Source organism: Camelus bactrianus, chromosome 16 (assembly GCF_048773025.1).
Source record: "Camelus bactrianus isolate YW-2024 breed Bactrian camel chromosome 16, ASM4877302v1, whole genome shotgun sequence".
Lineage (NCBI taxonomy): Eukaryota > Metazoa > Chordata > Mammalia > Artiodactyla > Camelidae > Camelus > Camelus bactrianus.
Window position 1 is genome coordinate 59,380,204 of NC_133554.1, and position 15,802 is coordinate 59,396,005.

Sequence of the window (15,802 nt, forward strand, 5' to 3'; positions counted from 1 at the left end):
CTCTGAGAACTCAGGAGAAGGACCTCCAGGCACGGCCTGCCTTGGCTGTGCCGCAGGCGGCAGGAGCTGGGAGGCTGCAGCCCCCACCCAGCAGGGCGGGGCTGGCCTGGGGTTTCCCGATGCCCCGCCCGCCCCACATCTGAGTGCACTTCAAAGTGTCCGTGGGGCACAGGCTCTGGCACTGGTCGCCAGCCTCTCCCCTCAGGTCTAATTACTTCCACATGCACCCAGAGCTTTGAAGCCCCAAGACTCCCTGCCGGGAGCGGGGAGAGGAAGGTGGGGGGCAGAGGCGGGGAAGGGGTGCAGGGGGAAGACAGCAGGGCTAAATGAGGGAGGGAGGGCTTGCCCCGCCAACCATGCCATCTTTGGGCGGGGACGTGGCTCCTCAGGTGCCCGTGGCTGCAGGGGAGCCAGTGTCCCTCCCCAGTGCGCCAGGTCCGCTGACTCCGGGGTCGCTGGGTCCTCCTGGGCTCCAAGGAATCCAAGCAGCTTTCAGAATTCAGGGGAGGTGGATGCTGTGGGGTGCAGGTGGCCTGGCCAAGCAGGAGGAGGTCCCAGAGGGCAGCCAGGCTTTGCAGACCCAGCTTCTCGCAGGTCCCAGGTGAGCGTGGCCGGGTCACCCTGCCTGGCCCTGGAGTTGCCCTGGGCCAGGGGTCCTTCCCAGGGGCGTGACCCCCAGCAGCCCTGCCCGCTTGTTCCTGGGCCTGCCTGCCGGCCAGCAGTAACACCCCACACCCACAGCCGCCCTGTGGCACAGGCACCATCCCGGGCGAGCAGCCACACGTGCGGGGCTCCGCGCGAGCGCCAGGCCCGTGCACAGCAGGAGGCTCACACGTGAAGCAACTCGACTTGGGGTGATTAATGGCAACAGGAGGCTGTGCCTGGGGAGGTGGCTTTGATTTATTGATGTTGCTTTGTGGGGACAAACTTACAGTTCAGGGCAGCATCTTCTGGGAGGAACATCAAATGGCTTGGAGGTGACTTACGAACTTTGATGTCAGTGCAGAACCATGCACTTCCGTTTGTCTGTGGGGTACATATGGGCTAACTGCTTGGGCAACGGTCCCGCTCTTCCTGGCACCTGCTCCCCAAAGACCAAGTGCTTCTCAGCTGCCCCAGGAGGCGCAAGGGGAGGGCACCTGCCCAGGTTCCCCACTCAGGCCCCCATCCTGTCAGTGACACCCCCCCATCTGCTGTGTCCAGGCTGTCAGCAGCAGGGAGAGAGGACAATGAGGAAGGGCGGTACGCTTGCTGGGACCTGGCCAGTCCTCGGAGCTGGAGAACCTGGAGGATCAGCAGCTCCCGCCTCGTCTGAAGCCAGAAGCCGTGGAGAACACGTGGACATGGGACTTGCTGGTGACTCGGACAGGCTGCCAGTGAGGGTGGACACCCCTAGAAGTCCAGAAGCTGTGGAGGGAGGGGCACTCAGGGCCTTGCGGGTGCGTGCCAGCTCACCCCCCACACCCCCTCCGCCAGGCCGTGTTGCCGGAGGCCCACCTACCAGCTGAGGCAGCACCTTCTCCAGCTGGTCCAAGTCCACGCAGCCCAGCTCCTCCGCCTGGGCCTGCCGCACGCTGCGGATGGCTGCTTCTACCGCAACACGGGGGAAGTAAGGCTGGGGGGCTGGAACCCCAAACCTCCCAGGCCTCAGCCCTGGTGGCTCCTCCACCCCTGTGCCAGCTGACAGCTCAGAAGACTGAGCCTGAGGCCCCTGAAACACGAGGCTTTCCAGGGACACAGCTTAGGTGCTTGTGGGAAAAATGCGAAAAGTGTTTTGGTTTCTCCACAGAAACCAGAGAGATCATGAATGGTCTGCACAGGAGCGGGTGGGACACCAGGGGACGCTGCCAGGGCCCCTCTGCTCACCTATGACAAAGATCTTCAGGAGCTCCGCCGTGAGCTGCAGTGCGTCCCCACTGACTGCAAGGTGAAGGGGGTGTTAGGGGACATGCACCCCCTCCCTGCCCCACTTCTGACCTGGCTCGGCCCTGCTGGTGCCCTTCAGCCCCCTCCCCAGCCCTCCCTGAGGCCCTGGTCCCTGCAGAGCTACAGTGGAGCCCCCGGGCCTGGCAGCCCCCCAGCCCCCGCCCCCCCGTCACACACCTTTGGTCTTGTCCTCTTTAAAGTGCAGGTGCAGCAGCTTGCTCACTAGTTCCTGTGGGAACACAGTGGGCATCAGTGGGCCGCTGCCCCCCGCCCCGCCTCACCCCCGGCTGCTGCAGACTCCTTAGGCATTTAGTGCTGGTTGGGATGGGGTTGTGATTTCCAGCTGGAAACGCTCTGACAGTGGGGCCTCTGCCGGGGTGGGGAGAAATCTCCAGAACCAGAAATTAGATGCGTGTGGCAGACAGGTGGGAGTGGTCCAGGTGCCTGCCCGCTGTTTTCCGGGGCTCCAGTCCTCCTGGGATCCAGAGCAGTCTGGTGCTCCTGCCCCCAGGAACCAGGTGCTCTCCCCACAGTGGCCCCTTTACAGGCCAGTCCATGCCACCAGCACCGCCTAGCTTTGCCAAACCCTGCTCCAGGCACTTGGTCAGCTCCATCCCAGGTCCCTCCCTGGAGCCTGCTGCGTGGGGAGTAAGGGAATCTTCGCGTAACAGGGAAGGGCACCGTGGGAGCCACAGAGCTGGGCAGGGGCCGGGCTCCTCCATCAATGAGCAGTCAAGATGCGGGACAAGGGGGATGGGACCAGGGCAGGTCAGGGCCAAGACTCCTCAAGGCGGAGGCTTGAGCCCTAAAGGATGCTGCCACTAAGCAGAAGTGGATTCTGGGGCCCAGCAATGCAGGCGCTCAGCTGGGGACATGTTGCATGAGGCGCCCAAGCAGAGTGGCCAGTGAGTGGCTGTGACTGAGAGAAGGTCGAAGTTGGGGGGTGAGGATCTGGGAGGTGGCCGCACGTGGGTGGGCGAGGGAGGTTGCCCAGGACAGGAAGCGGCTAGAAGAGGTTGCAAATGAGCCGGTAGAGCAGAACGCCGGGGTGGCAGGAGGACACCAGCTGTGGGCACCCAGCAGCCCAGCAACAGGGTGTCGTGCAGGGATGGTGAGCTGGGGACCCATCAGGCCTCCAGCCTTGGTCACAGGCAGTGGCATCCCTGGCCCAGTGCAGCTCAGTAGAGCTGGGGAGCAGAGTGGAGGAGGGTGCGAGGGAGCAGGGCTTGGGCTCGGGACGGTAAGAGCTTGCCACAGGTCACTTGGGGCAGTGGCTGCACTGGCCTCACCCTCCCAGCAGTGACCTGTGAGCTTGGCGCCACCTGCTGGTCCTTGCTGTGTCCCTGAAAGGTACCAGAAAAGGCCCAGGGGGCTCTACTGCCCCACCTGCTCCCAGACCCTGGGGAAGAGCTAACTCAGCCGGGCTGCTGCACTGGGGGCAGGTGCATTAGCTTGTCGTGACAATTAAAGGAAGCAGCACCAGCTGGGAGAGGAGGTTCCATAAGCTTGCAGAGAGCAGGATGGGACGTGGGGTGCAGTCAGCCTTTGCCCCACTGCATGGAGGTACCACGACCCCTCCCTCCCTGTCACCCTGGTCCAGGACAGCCCTGAACCTGGGTGATGACCACAACCCCAGCTCGGGCCAAAGCCCTTGGGGTGGACTCCAGGGCTGCCCAGGACCGTGGGAAGGAGGCCCAGGCAAGTGCTCCCCTCTGCAGCCGTCATGGTGGGGGGCTCCTACAACCCCGCCAGTCACCCAGTCGCAGTGATTTTCCCTTTGACATCACTAACCCCTTTCAGGCCAGGGCAGTGGTGATCCTGGGTGATAAAGAAGAGGAAAAACCCTCACCGGGGGCTGGCTGCACAAGGAAGTGCTCACGGGCTGTGACCCTCCCTCCCGCCCCAGGTCCACAAAGGCCTGATGGCAAGGGCTCAGGGCCTACTGACCTTAGAGCAGGGCAACAAAGTGAGACTCAGAGCCCACTCACAGCCTGCAGGGTATGGGAGCCAGCGGACCTCGCTACCCGCCTACCCAGAGACGCACCCGCCAGGTGCAGAGCAAAGGGGCAGACTCCGGAGGCGGATGGTCCCACTGGTAAGTGGAAGTAGTGGTTGAGCAGTTAAGTGGGCTAACCTATGTTAAGTGCATGGAACAGTGCCTGACTGTGCGAGGTGTGGAGCTAAGAAAAGCACTGGTGGAGCCAGACACCCCAGATGACACAGCCGGCCGGACTCGGGTGAAGCGCAAAGCACAGAGCGGGCGTGACAGGGAAGAGGCCAAAAGTAAGCTTTAGAGGACGCAGGGATGTGACTACCAGCGAGCTGGGCCGCTCTGTGCTAGAGCACCTAGGGAGTCCCCCGGCACTTCCGCCGGCACTTGCAGACCCTCACCCTCCTGCCGCAGACCAGGGTGCCTACCAACGTTCTGCTACCCGGCCGCGAGACCCCATCCACGGAGGATGAAGGGCGCGCGGGGTGGGGGTCGTGGCCGGATTCTGGGGATGGGCCCACCCTAGAAGGCACCGGCCGGCAGCGCGGGGGCTGGCTCGGAACCCGCACGTGGGTCACCCAGCCGGCGGGGCTGCGGAGTCCTCGCCAGACCCGCGCCAGCGCCGGTCCCCCGCCCTGCCCGGCGCCCCCAGCCCGCTCCCCTCGCCCGCTACCCACGGCCCCGCGGGCCCTCTCTCACTTTCCGGAAGCCCGCGCCGGTTTCCTCCATGACTGCGGCCAAGACGCGCGTCTTCCGAAGCCCCGCCCCTGCGCCTTCAGCCAATGAGCCCTGAGCGCGCCTTCCGGAGCCCCGCCCTCGCATCTCCAGCCAATGGGCTGGCCGCGCGCGCCCGCTCGTTTGCCCTAATTGGGCCTGGGTGAGCCCCACTCCTCCGCAGGGCCTCCTGGGAGTCGTAGTTTCCGCCAGGCCTTCCCGGCTTTCCCTGCTCTTCCTGGATACCGAGGCGCGCCGCGGCCGCGTAGACCCGTGGCGAGGGGGCGGGGGTCCACGGCGCGAGGGCTGAGGCTGAGGTCCTGGAGCCCAGGGGCGCGTGCGACGCCGGGACCAGCCCCGGGGCTGGAGGCTTTGCCCCCGAAGACGCCCTCCTCCCCGGTCCCCGGCTCCAGCGGTCCCCCGACTGGGAATCACCCGCCCCCGTCCTCTTGGGGCCTCCGCCTGTAGAACCAACTCAGTTTGCTCCTCGTTCCTCGGCTGCTGAGGACTTAGGGTCCCTGTGCTCCGCACTGCGCTGCCGGAGGCTCTCTGGAGGCCCCCGGGGGAGAGGCCCTGCCCTACTGCCGACAGGGGCAGGAGCCCCGAGCAAGGGCCAGCAGTCTGCTTCCCCGGCTTCCCGGCCCCAGCTGGTGAGCGTTCGGGGGAGGCCCTGCTGGCACTCCAGGGACATGGAGGAGCTCCGGCGCGCCTACAGCCGGCTGTGTAAGGAGAGCGGGGCCGAGCCGCAGGAGAGTGTCCTGCAGCAATTGCAGGAGCTGTCCCGGGGCCGGCTGGACCTGGCCACACAGAGCCTGACAGTGGACAGCTGCAGGGCCCTGGGCAAGCTGTTGCAGAAGGGGTCACTGCTGACCGAGCTCATCCTGAGTGACTGCATGCTGAGCGAGGAAGGTGGGCACCGCAGGGCTGGCAGGAGCCAGGGCAGCCCTTCCAACTTCAGAGTTGAGGCTGGAGTCAAGCTCTGTGCTTCAGGGCAGCCTTTCCTGCTCTGCCTCGCTGCTTGTTTGCTGCACACGCCCCGTCCTTGGTGCTTGGCAGCCTCCAGCAAGGAATTCTCTGTCCTCCCACCCCAACCCTTCCCCGAGGTTTCTCCCCTTTACTGTAGTTACAGCAAGCAGCAGCATCTGCCCGTGAAACCTGTGAGCAGAGGGCTGTTTCTCTGTAGGGTCCCTCCACTTAGGAGAGTTCCAGCAAGGGTCAGCAGGCTGACTCTGCACTTGGCAGATTTTTTTTTTAAGTTTCATTTTACTTATTTTGACGGAGGTACTGGGGATTGAACCCAGGACCTCGTGCATGCTAGGCACACATTCTACCACTGAGCTGTACCCTACCCCCTCCGCAATGTGACACAGTGAGTAAGGTGACCCATTTTTGGCATGAACCCTGACTAATGGGGGCCACCGGGACTGTCGTCCCTCCCTGACGTTGGGGGAGCTGCCCCCAGATGGAGCTACCAAGGGGTGGAGAGTGACTGCCCTGCTGTCTTCCAGGGGCCACACTGCTGCTGCAGGGGCTGTGTGTCAACACCGTGGTGCGGTTTCTGGATCTAAAGGTGGGTGGATTTGTGCTCAGGGGCGTGCCACCTGAGAAGAGGGTAGAGGAGATACAGGTGTCCTGGCAGCCAGGGGTCCAGATGGCAGCCAGAGACTCCTTCTGTAAGCACTCGGCACACAGGCCCTGCACCGTTTTCTTGTGGTCTCTTGCTTGGGGGCCAGTGTCTGGAGGGCAGGAATGTGAGTTCCAGAGCGTCCACACCAGGAGCCCTCCTGTGGTCAGGGAAAGCAGAACCTGACAGGGGCCACATTTTCTGTCTAGAGCTCTCGTGGCCTTGCCCACTGCCTGACCACGGAGGTCAGAGCCCAGCCCGGGGTGGTGGGGAGTGACTGGCTGGCCTCTTCCTTTCCTAGGGCAATAACCTTCGAGCCACAGGGGCCGAGGCACTGGGAAAACTCCTCCGACAGAACAAGTCCATTCAGAGGTAGCGTGGGGGTCCCTGCCCTCGCTGCCCTCAACCACGGTTCTAGGTTGGCTCCAGAGAACGTGGTTCTGCAACATGAGAGAGCTCACTCCTTCACTCCAGTCTCTGTCTTTCCCACTTATGGGTGGGGAGTAGGTGGGAGCAGGCGGCTCCAGCCTGAAAGTGCCAGAGACCCCCAAGCCAGCACCCCTCCTCACCCCCTTGGAGCCTGTGGGAGCAGGATGCCCTCCAGTGCCATGACCTCATGCCCCTGCTTCCCGCAGCCTCACCCTGGAGTGGAACAGCCTGGGCACCTGGGAAGAAGCCTTCGCCACCTTCTGTGGGGCCCTGGCGGCCAACAGCGCCCTGCGGCAGCTGGACCTCCGCAACAACCAGATCAGCCACAAGGGCGCCGAGGAGCTGGCCCTGGCCCTGAAGAGCAATGCCAGCCTTCAGCAGCTGGGTGAGGCCACCCGGCACTGCCCTCCCGGGTCCTCAGGCCCAGCCAGGCCGTCTGGGTCTTGGGGTGGGGGTGGGGGTTGCATCTCCTGCTCCCCGGTCTGTGGCCGATCACAGGCAGCCCCAGCCCCACAAAGGAAGCAGCTTAGGCTGGCCTGGCCCTCCCACCCCTGCCAGGTGTTCTCTGTCCGGTGACAACAGGTTTCCTTTCAGACCTGCGCTGGAATCACATCGGCCTCCTTGGCGGCCGCGCCCTGGTGAACTGTCTCCCCAGCAACAGAACCCTGTGGAGGCTGGAGCTGGCTGGGAACAGCATCCCGGGGGATGTCCTCAGAGCTGTGGGTATGGGCGTGCGGGCTGCTGGCAGCTTCCAGCACTTGGAGCAGGTCATGAGCATGAAGCTGATCCCCTCTGACAGAGGCCTAGCCACCCAGGGTGGGCGGCTCAGCCAGAGCGCGTGAGCGCATCAGGACTGTAGCCCGTTAAAACCAGAGCGAGCGCTGACTGCCCGGCGCTGCTCCCGTCCTGACGCCGACAACTCACTCCCATGGCTCCTTGTCCTGCCAGCGGCGCCGGCCACCTGAGGGCCCAAGCTTGGGCTGGAATCTAGTGTGGGGTCACCCTGCTGCTGGGTCTGCCCAACACGTGGCCTCTCCCACTTGGTCCTTGGCCCTGCCTCCAGCTGTTGTCATTGCTTCTGGTCCCATGGCTGTTTCTGGCTGGCTCCTGTCCTGGATCTCTCTAGAACCCAGGAGCTGAGCTCAGCAGTTACCTCTTGAAAGTCAGGCAGTGTGTCTTTGATATTTGGGGCAGAGCCCAAGTGCCCACCTCTTGTGGAAGTGGAGCAGCCTCCTCCACCGCTTCCTGTGCATCCCCCTGCCATGTGCCTCCCAAGCTCCTGGCCTCACCGTCACCCCCACCCCTGCTGAGCCCCTCATCTGCTAGTGCCCTGAGGGGTCTGTCTGACTTGTGGGGTGAGACACTGCCTTACACGGGGCCTTCTGGGCACGGGGTTCGGCCGGCCATCAGCCACTCCCAAGGCTCAGCACCCCTGGTAGATGACTTGGCTTTTCCCAACAGAGCAGGCCATGGACCACAACCAGGACCGGCAGACCGCCTTCCGGGAGAACCAGGCCCGCACCCACGTGCTCAGCAAGGAGGTGCAGCACCTCCGGGAAGAGAAGTCCAAGCAGGTGAGGGTGGCACCGTCTCTGACCGCAGACGCCTGCCCGGCCGCAACCCCAGCCCTGCCCTGTGGATGAAGGGCCCCCCCTTGGCCCAGTGCCAGGGCCATCTCACTCCTTTGGCCCTGGAATCTCTCCAAACAGCCCACCCAGGCCCAGGAGGCAGCCTCTTGTTTGATGCCCTCTGGCTGGGTGGGTGGGTTCCCCTTCATGGGACCCATCCTCCGTTTGGATGGGGCTGAGCCGCTTGGTGTCCTGCTGCCTCAGTGCATGTTGGCCACCTTCCCGCCCGCATGGGCAGCGGGCAGGCTCTGGACCCTGAAGGGGTTCTGTCCGGTTCTGTCCCCAGTTCCTGGACTTGATGGAGACGATTGACAGGCAGAGAGAAGAGATGGCCCGGAGCAGCAGGTGAGCATGGCCCCAGAACTGGGGGCAGAGGGGCGGCGCGGTGGAGGTGCCCGGGGTTCGAATCCCGGCTCTAGCCTCAGAGTGACCTCACCTGTGGTCGTGGGGTGTATTCCCTGAGCCAGTGGGCTGGAGGGTCAGAGGCAGCACCGAGCACATTCTCAGCCCACTGTGTGAGCATGACGACCAGCGGCTGCTACAGGGCCAACCCCGGAGAGGCTCTGGGGCTTGGGCTTCGTGGACCTTCCTCTTGGCCCGCAGGGCATCAGCAGTGCGTGTAGGGCAGCTTCAGGAAGCCCTGGACGAGAGGCACTCCGTCATCAAAGCCCTCAAGGCCAAGTAAGGAGGGACAGAGCACAGGACTGGGGTCGGGGGTGCTTTGGAACACTTTAGAGACCTGCCCACAGGGCAGAGGAGGACCGTCCAGGCGAGGACTCAAGACCCCAGTGTACAAAGTAGAAGTGGGAAGCGGCTGGGGTGCCGACTTGGGAAGGCTTTTTGGAGGAGCCGAGTGTTAGCTGGGTAGACACCTGGCACGAGGGAGAACAGCAAGGACTTAGCAAGGCTGGAGGCGGGGCCGGGGCGGAGCTCACGGTCGGCTGGCAAGGCTGGCTCTTCCTCCTTGCAGGCTGCAGATGGCTGAGGCCGCCCTGGCTCTGTCGGAGCAGAAGGCCCGGGACCTGGGGGAGCTCCTGGCCGCTGCAGAACAGGAACGTCGGAGCCAGGCACAGAGACAGGCGAAGGAGCACAGGCTGGAGCAGCAGGTGGGCAGGGAGGGCTGGGCGGCAGGCGGGCGTGGGGCAGGCAGGTGGGGCATGGCGGCGGGTGGCCAGTGGCGCCCTTTCCCTGTCTCACCCCCAGGAAGCTGCAGAGCGGGAGTCAAAGCTCCTCAGAGACTTGTCTGCTGCCAACGAAAAGAACCTGCTTCTGCGAAACCAGGTCTGGGGGCGTGGGGCCAGGCGCCTGGAGAGCCCGGGGTGGGGCTTCGCGACAGGGACCTAAGCTTCCCTCCCTGGACACTGGCTCAGGTGGACGAGCTGGAGCGGAAGGCGAAGTCTCAGCAGGAGCAGCTGTTCCTGGCCCGGCAGGAGCTGAGCAACACGGCTGCCGAGCTGAAGCTGCGGGCAGTCCAGGCCGAAGGTAGGCACACCAGGCCAGCTGCTGGGGCCTGGAGACGGGGACCCTGGGAGCCAGGGGGCCACCAGAGGAGCCCTGCCCACGCGATCCCCCGTGCTTCCAGAGCGCCTGGAGCTCGAGAAGAAGAGGTCCCGGCAGAGCCTGGAGGACTCGGAGCACTTGCGCTTCACGGAGGTTCCTCATTGGTCACGTTCTCTGGCCTTTGTCCCTCACGTCCCCACCAGGGCCTGTGGACACCTCGGTCTGACACAGTGTCAAGGCACACTCCCAGTGCGCTCCCCCAGGAGCCCGTGGGGCTCTGGTGGCGGTTCTCCACCAGTCCTGGCAGGTGTCAGACCCAGAACCTCCTGACCAGTTTCTAGAAGGGACCCTGACCATGCTGTCACCCCAGTGCAAGCCGCCACGTGCTCCGTGCCATCGGGGGGTGGGGGGTGGACAGCGCTGGGATGGACCCTCCATCCTCGCTACCTGCAAGGCTGCTTGGGGCAGCCCTCGCTTGGAAAGGTCAGATGAGGACACGCGTCCCATCAGCACCATGTCCACCCCACCACGAGCCCCCACCTGGAAGGGTCCCCATGATTCACTTGCCTCCTGGGGTGGGGATCCGATGAGCTGAAGGTTGGGGAGCCAGCCTGCCGGCCCCATCCCTGCGCCCCGCAGGTGGAACACATGACTCGGCACCTGGAGGAGAGTGAGAGGGCCATGCAGGAGAGGGTGCAGAGGCTGGAAGCCGCGCGGCTGTCCCTGGAGGAGGTGAGCTGGGCGCTGGAGCTCTGCCCTCCCCTGGGGAGGCCGGATGTGGCCGGGATGGGTCCCTGGGCTGCAGGAAGGACCCAGGGATTGCTGTCTGTGGTGCAGGAGCTGAGCCGGGCTAAGGCAGCAGCGCTCAGTGAGCGGAGCCAAGCCGAGGAGGAGCTTGTCAAGGCCAAGAACCAAGTCCGTCTGGAGGAGGTGAGCCCAAGGCCGCTGCCTACTGCTGGCAGCGCCCACCATAGGGAGAGGTCTGAGGGGCTGCCAGGGGCTCTCTGGATTGTACGGCACCGCAGGCTTCATGGGGCCAGATCAGGGCTGTCCCCTATCTCTGTAGGGACGGAGTCAAGAATGGAAGCTCCAGGGGTGCAGGAGTGGGGAAGAGTCAGACCACATCCACCCCCCACAAAGAGCCAACATCTTCCAGGCCCGTGGGGAAGGGGTTTGGCCCAAACGTGCAGCCCGTGACGGCATGGTGGAAGTGGGAGACCAGAGGGCAGGATGGCATCAGCCTGGGGCCCGGAGGAGGAGCCCGGGGAGAGTGGTCCCCAGAGGCTCCCTGTTCAAGCTGAGCCCATTCAGAGCAGTATTCGTAACAACTTTAGCGACAGTGCGGTTTCCACACAGCAAATAAAAGCTCCTCTCAGCCTGAAGCGGGGAGTAGGGGGTCACTGCCCACGTGAGCTCACGGCCACGGGCCAGAAAGCAATTCACCAGCCCCTCCCCCATGCCTGCAGCAGCAGCGCCTGGCTCACCTGGAGGAGAAGCTGCGGCTGCTGGCGCAGGCGCGGGACGAGGCTCAGAGCGCCTGCCTGCAGCAGAAGCAGACGGTGGCCGATGCCCAGGCGAGGGCCAGCCAGCTGGGCCTGCAGGTGGAGGGCCTGCAGCGGCGCCTGGAGGAGCTGCAGCAGGTAGCTGGGACTTTGAGGGCTACCGGGGGTGCCCCTGCCCCAGCCTCCATCTCACCCCCCACCCACCCACATGCTTGGCAGGAACTGAGAAACAAGGACCAGGAAAAGGTCGCCGAAGTGACCAGGGTGCGGGTGGAGCTGCAGGAGCAGAAAGGCCGCCTGAAAGCTGAGCTGACGGCCCAGGAAGCGCTTAAGGAGAAGGTGGCAGCCCTGGAGCGCCACCTGAAAGGTGAGCTGGGCCCGGAGCCCCCCACAGCGTCTCTGCAGGACCTCCCTCACTGGGTCGTCCCACAGGGGGCTGGCCTGGCCTGCCGAGCCTGGCTGAGGTCTCAGCTCCCGGAGGTCCTGGCACAAGAGGCAAGTGAGCAAGCCTGGTCCCCCAGCCCCCAGGGGGCTTCTGGAATGGCAGGCGCCCAGACAGCGCCCAGCGCCCCTTCCTCACCAAGCTTCCTCCCTGCAGTGATCGCGAGTGACCACCGGGAGGCACTGCTGGACAGGGAGAGCGAGAACGCCTCCCTCCGCGAGAAGCTTCGACTCAAGGAAGCGGAGATCGCCCGGATCCGGGATGAGGAGGCCCAGAGGGCCAGCTTTCTGCAAAATGCTGTCCTGGCTTATGTGCAAGGGTCCCCCCTGAGGACCCTGAGCCCCCAGAAATGAGGGGAGGCAGGAAAACTCCAAGCAGCAGGAAGGTGGCATCTGCCGGACGTCTGGGTCATACTGCTGCCCATCCCTTCCTCTCAAGGGACAGGCCATCCATCGGGCAGGCCCGGGCTGTTTGGGCAGAGTCTACAGCTGGTGACTCGGAAAATCAGTGGCGGGGTGGATCTGAGAGCAGCCCCGCTGCAGGGGTCCAGAGGGCTGGCCAAGGGGGTTGGGGGTTGTAGTGGGCCCTGGCCCTTCCCCACTCCTTGGGTCCAGTCCCAGGGAGGAGGAGGATGTGCCTGAGAGCACAGACCCTGATGGAAGACGGGGGAGCGGCCCTGAGCCCTCCATGCCCCTCCGCCTCTGTTCAGTCACCTTCTAACAGCAACCCTGAGCTCAGCGGCCCCAGCACGCCCTCTCTCCGGCAGTTCTGAAATACAGGCTTTTGTACTTTGTGATACATTTTGGTCCCAGAGCCTTTCTCCCACATCAACCAGTACTCCCAAGGCTGGACCCTGCAGAAAATACCCTCTAGGTGTGGGTGGGTCACCACCCCCCCCAACTGCTGCCAGATGGAGGTGGTGGTCTGGCTACCGCAGCGGACGGGAGGGGAGGGTGACAGCTGGGCCCGGGGTTGCCCGCCTTGGAGGCCTCTGGTGACTGCAAACACCAGTTGTCTCCAGCTGTCTCCTGGTTGAAGGGTGGGTGGACCCTGGGAGTGTTCTCCCTGGAAGAAACCCTGTGCGCATGGACCACCCAAACCTGTCCAGGTGGGTGGGAGCCGTCTGCCTGCGCGGTGCCTTAGTGTGGGTCACAGGAGCTCGGGGACCGGATCGGGGGGATGCGTCATATCCCCGCCCCGCACCAGATTTCTCTGGAAGGCGCGTTGGTACGGGTTCGGGGCGGGTCCGCGCCCCCCGCCCGCCCGACCGGCCGCGCTCGGCTGTCTCCGCGCCCGGCGCTCGGCGGCGCTCGGCTGTCTCCGGCCGCTCGGCTCGGCGCTCGGCTCCGGTCCGCGGCGGCTGCGGCGCCGGGCATTTCTCCGCAGCTCGGCTCGCGGCCGCGCCCGCCCGGCCCGCGCCCATGCAGGCCATCAAGTGTGTGGTGGTCGGCGACGGGTGAGTGCGCGGCGCGGGGGCCGCTCGGCCGGGCACGCCGGGCAGGGGCGGCTCCAGGGACCCTCCCGCGCGGGGCGCTCGGCTCCCGGGCGCGGAGAAGGCGGCGCGCGCGGGCCCAGGACCCCGCCTCGGGGTCCGGCGGGGCGGCCCCAGCGCGCCCCCGACCCCCCCACCGACCGTGGGCGCCGGGGGACCCAGCAGGGGCGGGAGGACGCGGTGGGGGCGGGACACCCCCCACCCCCGGCTGGTCTCAGGGCGCCGGCCTCCAGCCCAGGCCCACCTGATGCTGCGGGCGGCCCGCGGCCCCGCCTGGCCTCTCAGTGGGTGGGTCCAGGCCTCTCACCTGGGCTGAACCTTCAGCCGGCCCCACCCTCCCCTGCCACCCTTCCAGCACCTGCCTGCAGCTGTGGGGCAGCTCGCCCCAGCCCGCACCCACCACTCTGCTCCCCCCAGAGGCCTGCCTACCCTGGTTTTCCTCCTCTATCCCTGGGTCGCTGAGGATCTGCTGGGCAGGGACCCCTGTCCCCACCCTGGGCAGCCTCACTTGGCTTGTGGCTCCGTGGGAGGGGATTGCCCTTGCTGGGCAGGGAGCTGGGGCGGGCTTGGGAGCAGCCTGGGCTCACCCTGTCTCCACAGCGCCGTGGGGAAGACCTGCTTGCTGATCAGCTACACTACCAACGCCTTCCCGGGAGAGTACATCCCCACCGTGTGAGCAGTTGTGGCGGGCTGGCGTGGGGGGCGCGGGTGCCTGGGGGCCAGGCCCACGTGGGCCCGGTCTGGGCTCCCCAGGTGGGGCTGAGGGGCCAGCTGGGCTCCAGGTCTGTGAGGGCCTGAGAGCCCCAGCCCTGGGCCGACCTTTCTCACTCCGCTCCTGCAGTTTCGACAACTACTCCGCCAATGTGATGGTTGACGGGAAGCCGGTCAACCTGGGGCTGTGGGACACTGCTGGGCAAGAGGACTACGACCGGCTGCGGCCACTCTCCTACCCTCAGACAGTAGGCGACCACAGGGCTGCCCACAGGGCTGGGAGGCTAGGTGGAGGCCCAGAGGTCCTGACGTGGGGGTACTGGGGCCGGCAGCCCTCCTTGACCACTTCCGCCTAGGCCTCTCTCTCCTTTTCTCCCAAGGACGTCTTTCTGATCTGCTTCTCCCTGGTGAGCCCAGCCTCCTTTGAGAATGTTCGAGCCAAGGTAGGGCAGGGCTGGACGAAGTGTTCATCCTCTGCCGGAGGGGAGGGGGCTGCCCAGAGAACTTGCCTTTACAGGGCAGGGGTTTCTTGCCTGAAGACCTTCCAGAGGCAGACTGTCCTTTGGAGGCAGAGGTGATGCCGTTCTGCTGGCTGTGGGGTCTGAAGGTGGTCCAGAGGGGTGACGAGGGGTCGGGGTGGGGCTGGAGTGGCGAGCCGCAAGGCATTCAGGGGAGGGAGGGCCCTGACTGCGAGGCCCTGATGGGCCTGGAAACTTCCTGGCTGGGGATTTCTGTCCTTGGTCATCTCCCCACTGAACCCAGCGGTCACCCCGTGAAGAGGAACGATTCAGGGTGGGTCTAGGCGCCACAGGGAAGGGGCCCTTGGGAGCCATGGCCTGCTCTGGGCCAGACTGGGGTGAAGGCCCCAAGGAGCAGGGGTCAGAGCCTCCGTCCCCACAGTGGTACCCAGAGGTGCGGCACCACTGCCCCCACACGCCCATCCTCCTGGTGGGCACCAAGCTGGACCTCCGAGATGACAAGGACACCGTCGAGCGGCTGCGGGACAAGAAGCTGGCGCCCATCACCTACCCCCAGGGCCTGGCTATGGCCAGGGAGATCGGTGAGTGGGCACCGCCAGACCGGCCAGCATGGGGAGCGGGGAAGAGAGGCATCCCCGTCTGCTGTGCACCTGTGCCGCCCCCACTCCCTCAGCGTCCCCCATCCCTCGCTGCCCCCAGGCTCTGTCAAGTACCTGGAGTGCTCGGCCCTGACCCAGCGGGGCCTGAAGACCGTGTTTGATGAGGCCATCCGGGCTGTTCTCTGCCCACCTCCCGTGAAAAAGCCGGGGAAGAAGTGCACGGTCTTCTAGAACCCCCACTTCTGGAGGCACAGCCCGTGCCCACCCATGTCTGTCCTGTCGAGATGTTCGATGTCCCCGAGTCTGCGGTGGGGGAGTGGTGTGGGTGGGGAGGGGAAGGAAGCATGGGGACCAGGCTGCTGCCCCTGGTGGCGGTGCTGGGGCTGGGTGATCCTGTCCACCTCTTTCCAGGGGCACAGCTCCGGCCTCCCCTGGTCCCTACGGGAGGCCAGAAGGGAGCAGGGACTCCCTCAGGCTGCAGGGGCGGGCCCAGGGCAGCCCCAGGATGGGCTTCCCTGCTGGGGGAGGTTGGGGGGTGGGTTCTGTTCTTGTGCCCCAGGATGGGGCAGCCCTTTTCTTATTTTATACAATAAACGTTCTCCACCATCTCCTGCCTGTCTGGCTGCCTGACCTGCTCCTCTCACCCTGCCTGCCCCTCTGCCCTCGGGTGCTCTGCCCCCAGTCCCCTTCCCAATTCATGGGTACAGAGCAGGTGACCTTGATCCCCCAACCCTGGGCCAGAGGAGAAGGAAGAGCTTACTGAGCT

General features: G+C 65.3%; 3 protein-coding genes across 8 annotated transcripts; 2 read left to right on the plus strand and 1 right to left on the minus strand.

Moving 5' to 3' along the window:
- Positions 1-880: 880 nt before the first annotated feature.
- CENPX (centromere protein X) lies at positions 881-4,738 on the minus strand. Of its 2 annotated transcripts, none has more exons than XM_074344067.1 (5): positions 4,616-4,738; positions 2,104-2,155; positions 1,867-1,920; positions 1,502-1,587; positions 881-1,407 (listed from the first exon to the last, which is right to left on the minus strand). In XM_074344067.1, exons 1-5 carry the CDS (start codon positions 4,736-4,738, stop codon positions 1,393-1,395), a joined length of 330 nt encoding a protein of 109 aa, XP_074200168.1. In that variant the 3' UTR covers positions 881-1,392. The 2 variants fall into 2 exon arrangements, with proteins under 2 accessions (XP_074200168.1, XP_074200167.1); XM_074344066.1 differs by having other exon boundaries at positions 1,502-1,590; positions 4,616-4,721.
- A 308-nt stretch (positions 4,739-5,046) lies between these two features.
- LRRC45 (leucine rich repeat containing 45) lies at positions 5,047-12,553 on the plus strand. Of its 2 annotated transcripts, none has more exons than XM_010950640.3 (17): positions 5,047-5,539; positions 6,139-6,200; positions 6,556-6,626; positions 6,890-7,068; positions 7,278-7,406; positions 8,145-8,257; positions 8,598-8,656; positions 8,915-8,992; positions 9,282-9,417; positions 9,515-9,592; positions 9,682-9,793; positions 9,894-9,964; positions 10,451-10,543; positions 10,649-10,741; positions 11,278-11,451; positions 11,533-11,680; positions 11,912-12,553. In XM_010950640.3, the coding sequence occupies exons 1-17, from the start codon at positions 5,320-5,322 to the stop codon at positions 12,106-12,108; spliced, it is 2,013 nt and encodes a 670-aa protein (XP_010948942.2). In that variant the 5' UTR covers positions 5,047-5,319; the 3' UTR covers positions 12,109-12,553. The 2 variants fall into 2 exon arrangements, with proteins under 2 accessions (XP_010948942.2, XP_045369422.2); XM_045513466.2 differs by having other exon boundaries at positions 11,281-11,451.
- Positions 12,554-12,693: 140 nt separating this feature from the next.
- Positions 12,694-15,644, plus strand: RAC3 (Rac family small GTPase 3). 4 transcript variants are annotated; one of them, XM_074344061.1, is made up of 7 exons: positions 12,694-13,211; positions 13,848-13,919; positions 14,089-14,206; positions 14,339-14,365; positions 14,476-14,565; positions 14,859-15,018; positions 15,137-15,644. In XM_074344061.1, exons 1-7 carry the CDS (start codon positions 12,841-12,843, stop codon positions 15,265-15,267), a joined length of 969 nt encoding a protein of 322 aa, XP_074200162.1. In that variant the 5' UTR covers positions 12,694-12,840; the 3' UTR covers positions 15,268-15,644. The 4 variants fall into 4 exon arrangements, with proteins under 4 accessions (XP_074200162.1, XP_074200165.1, XP_074200163.1 ...); XM_074344064.1 differs by lacking the exon at positions 14,476-14,565 and having other exon boundaries at positions 14,339-14,401; positions 14,859-15,022; XM_074344062.1 differs by lacking the exon at positions 14,476-14,565 and having other exon boundaries at positions 14,339-14,401.
- Positions 15,645-15,802: the final 158 nt, after the last annotated feature.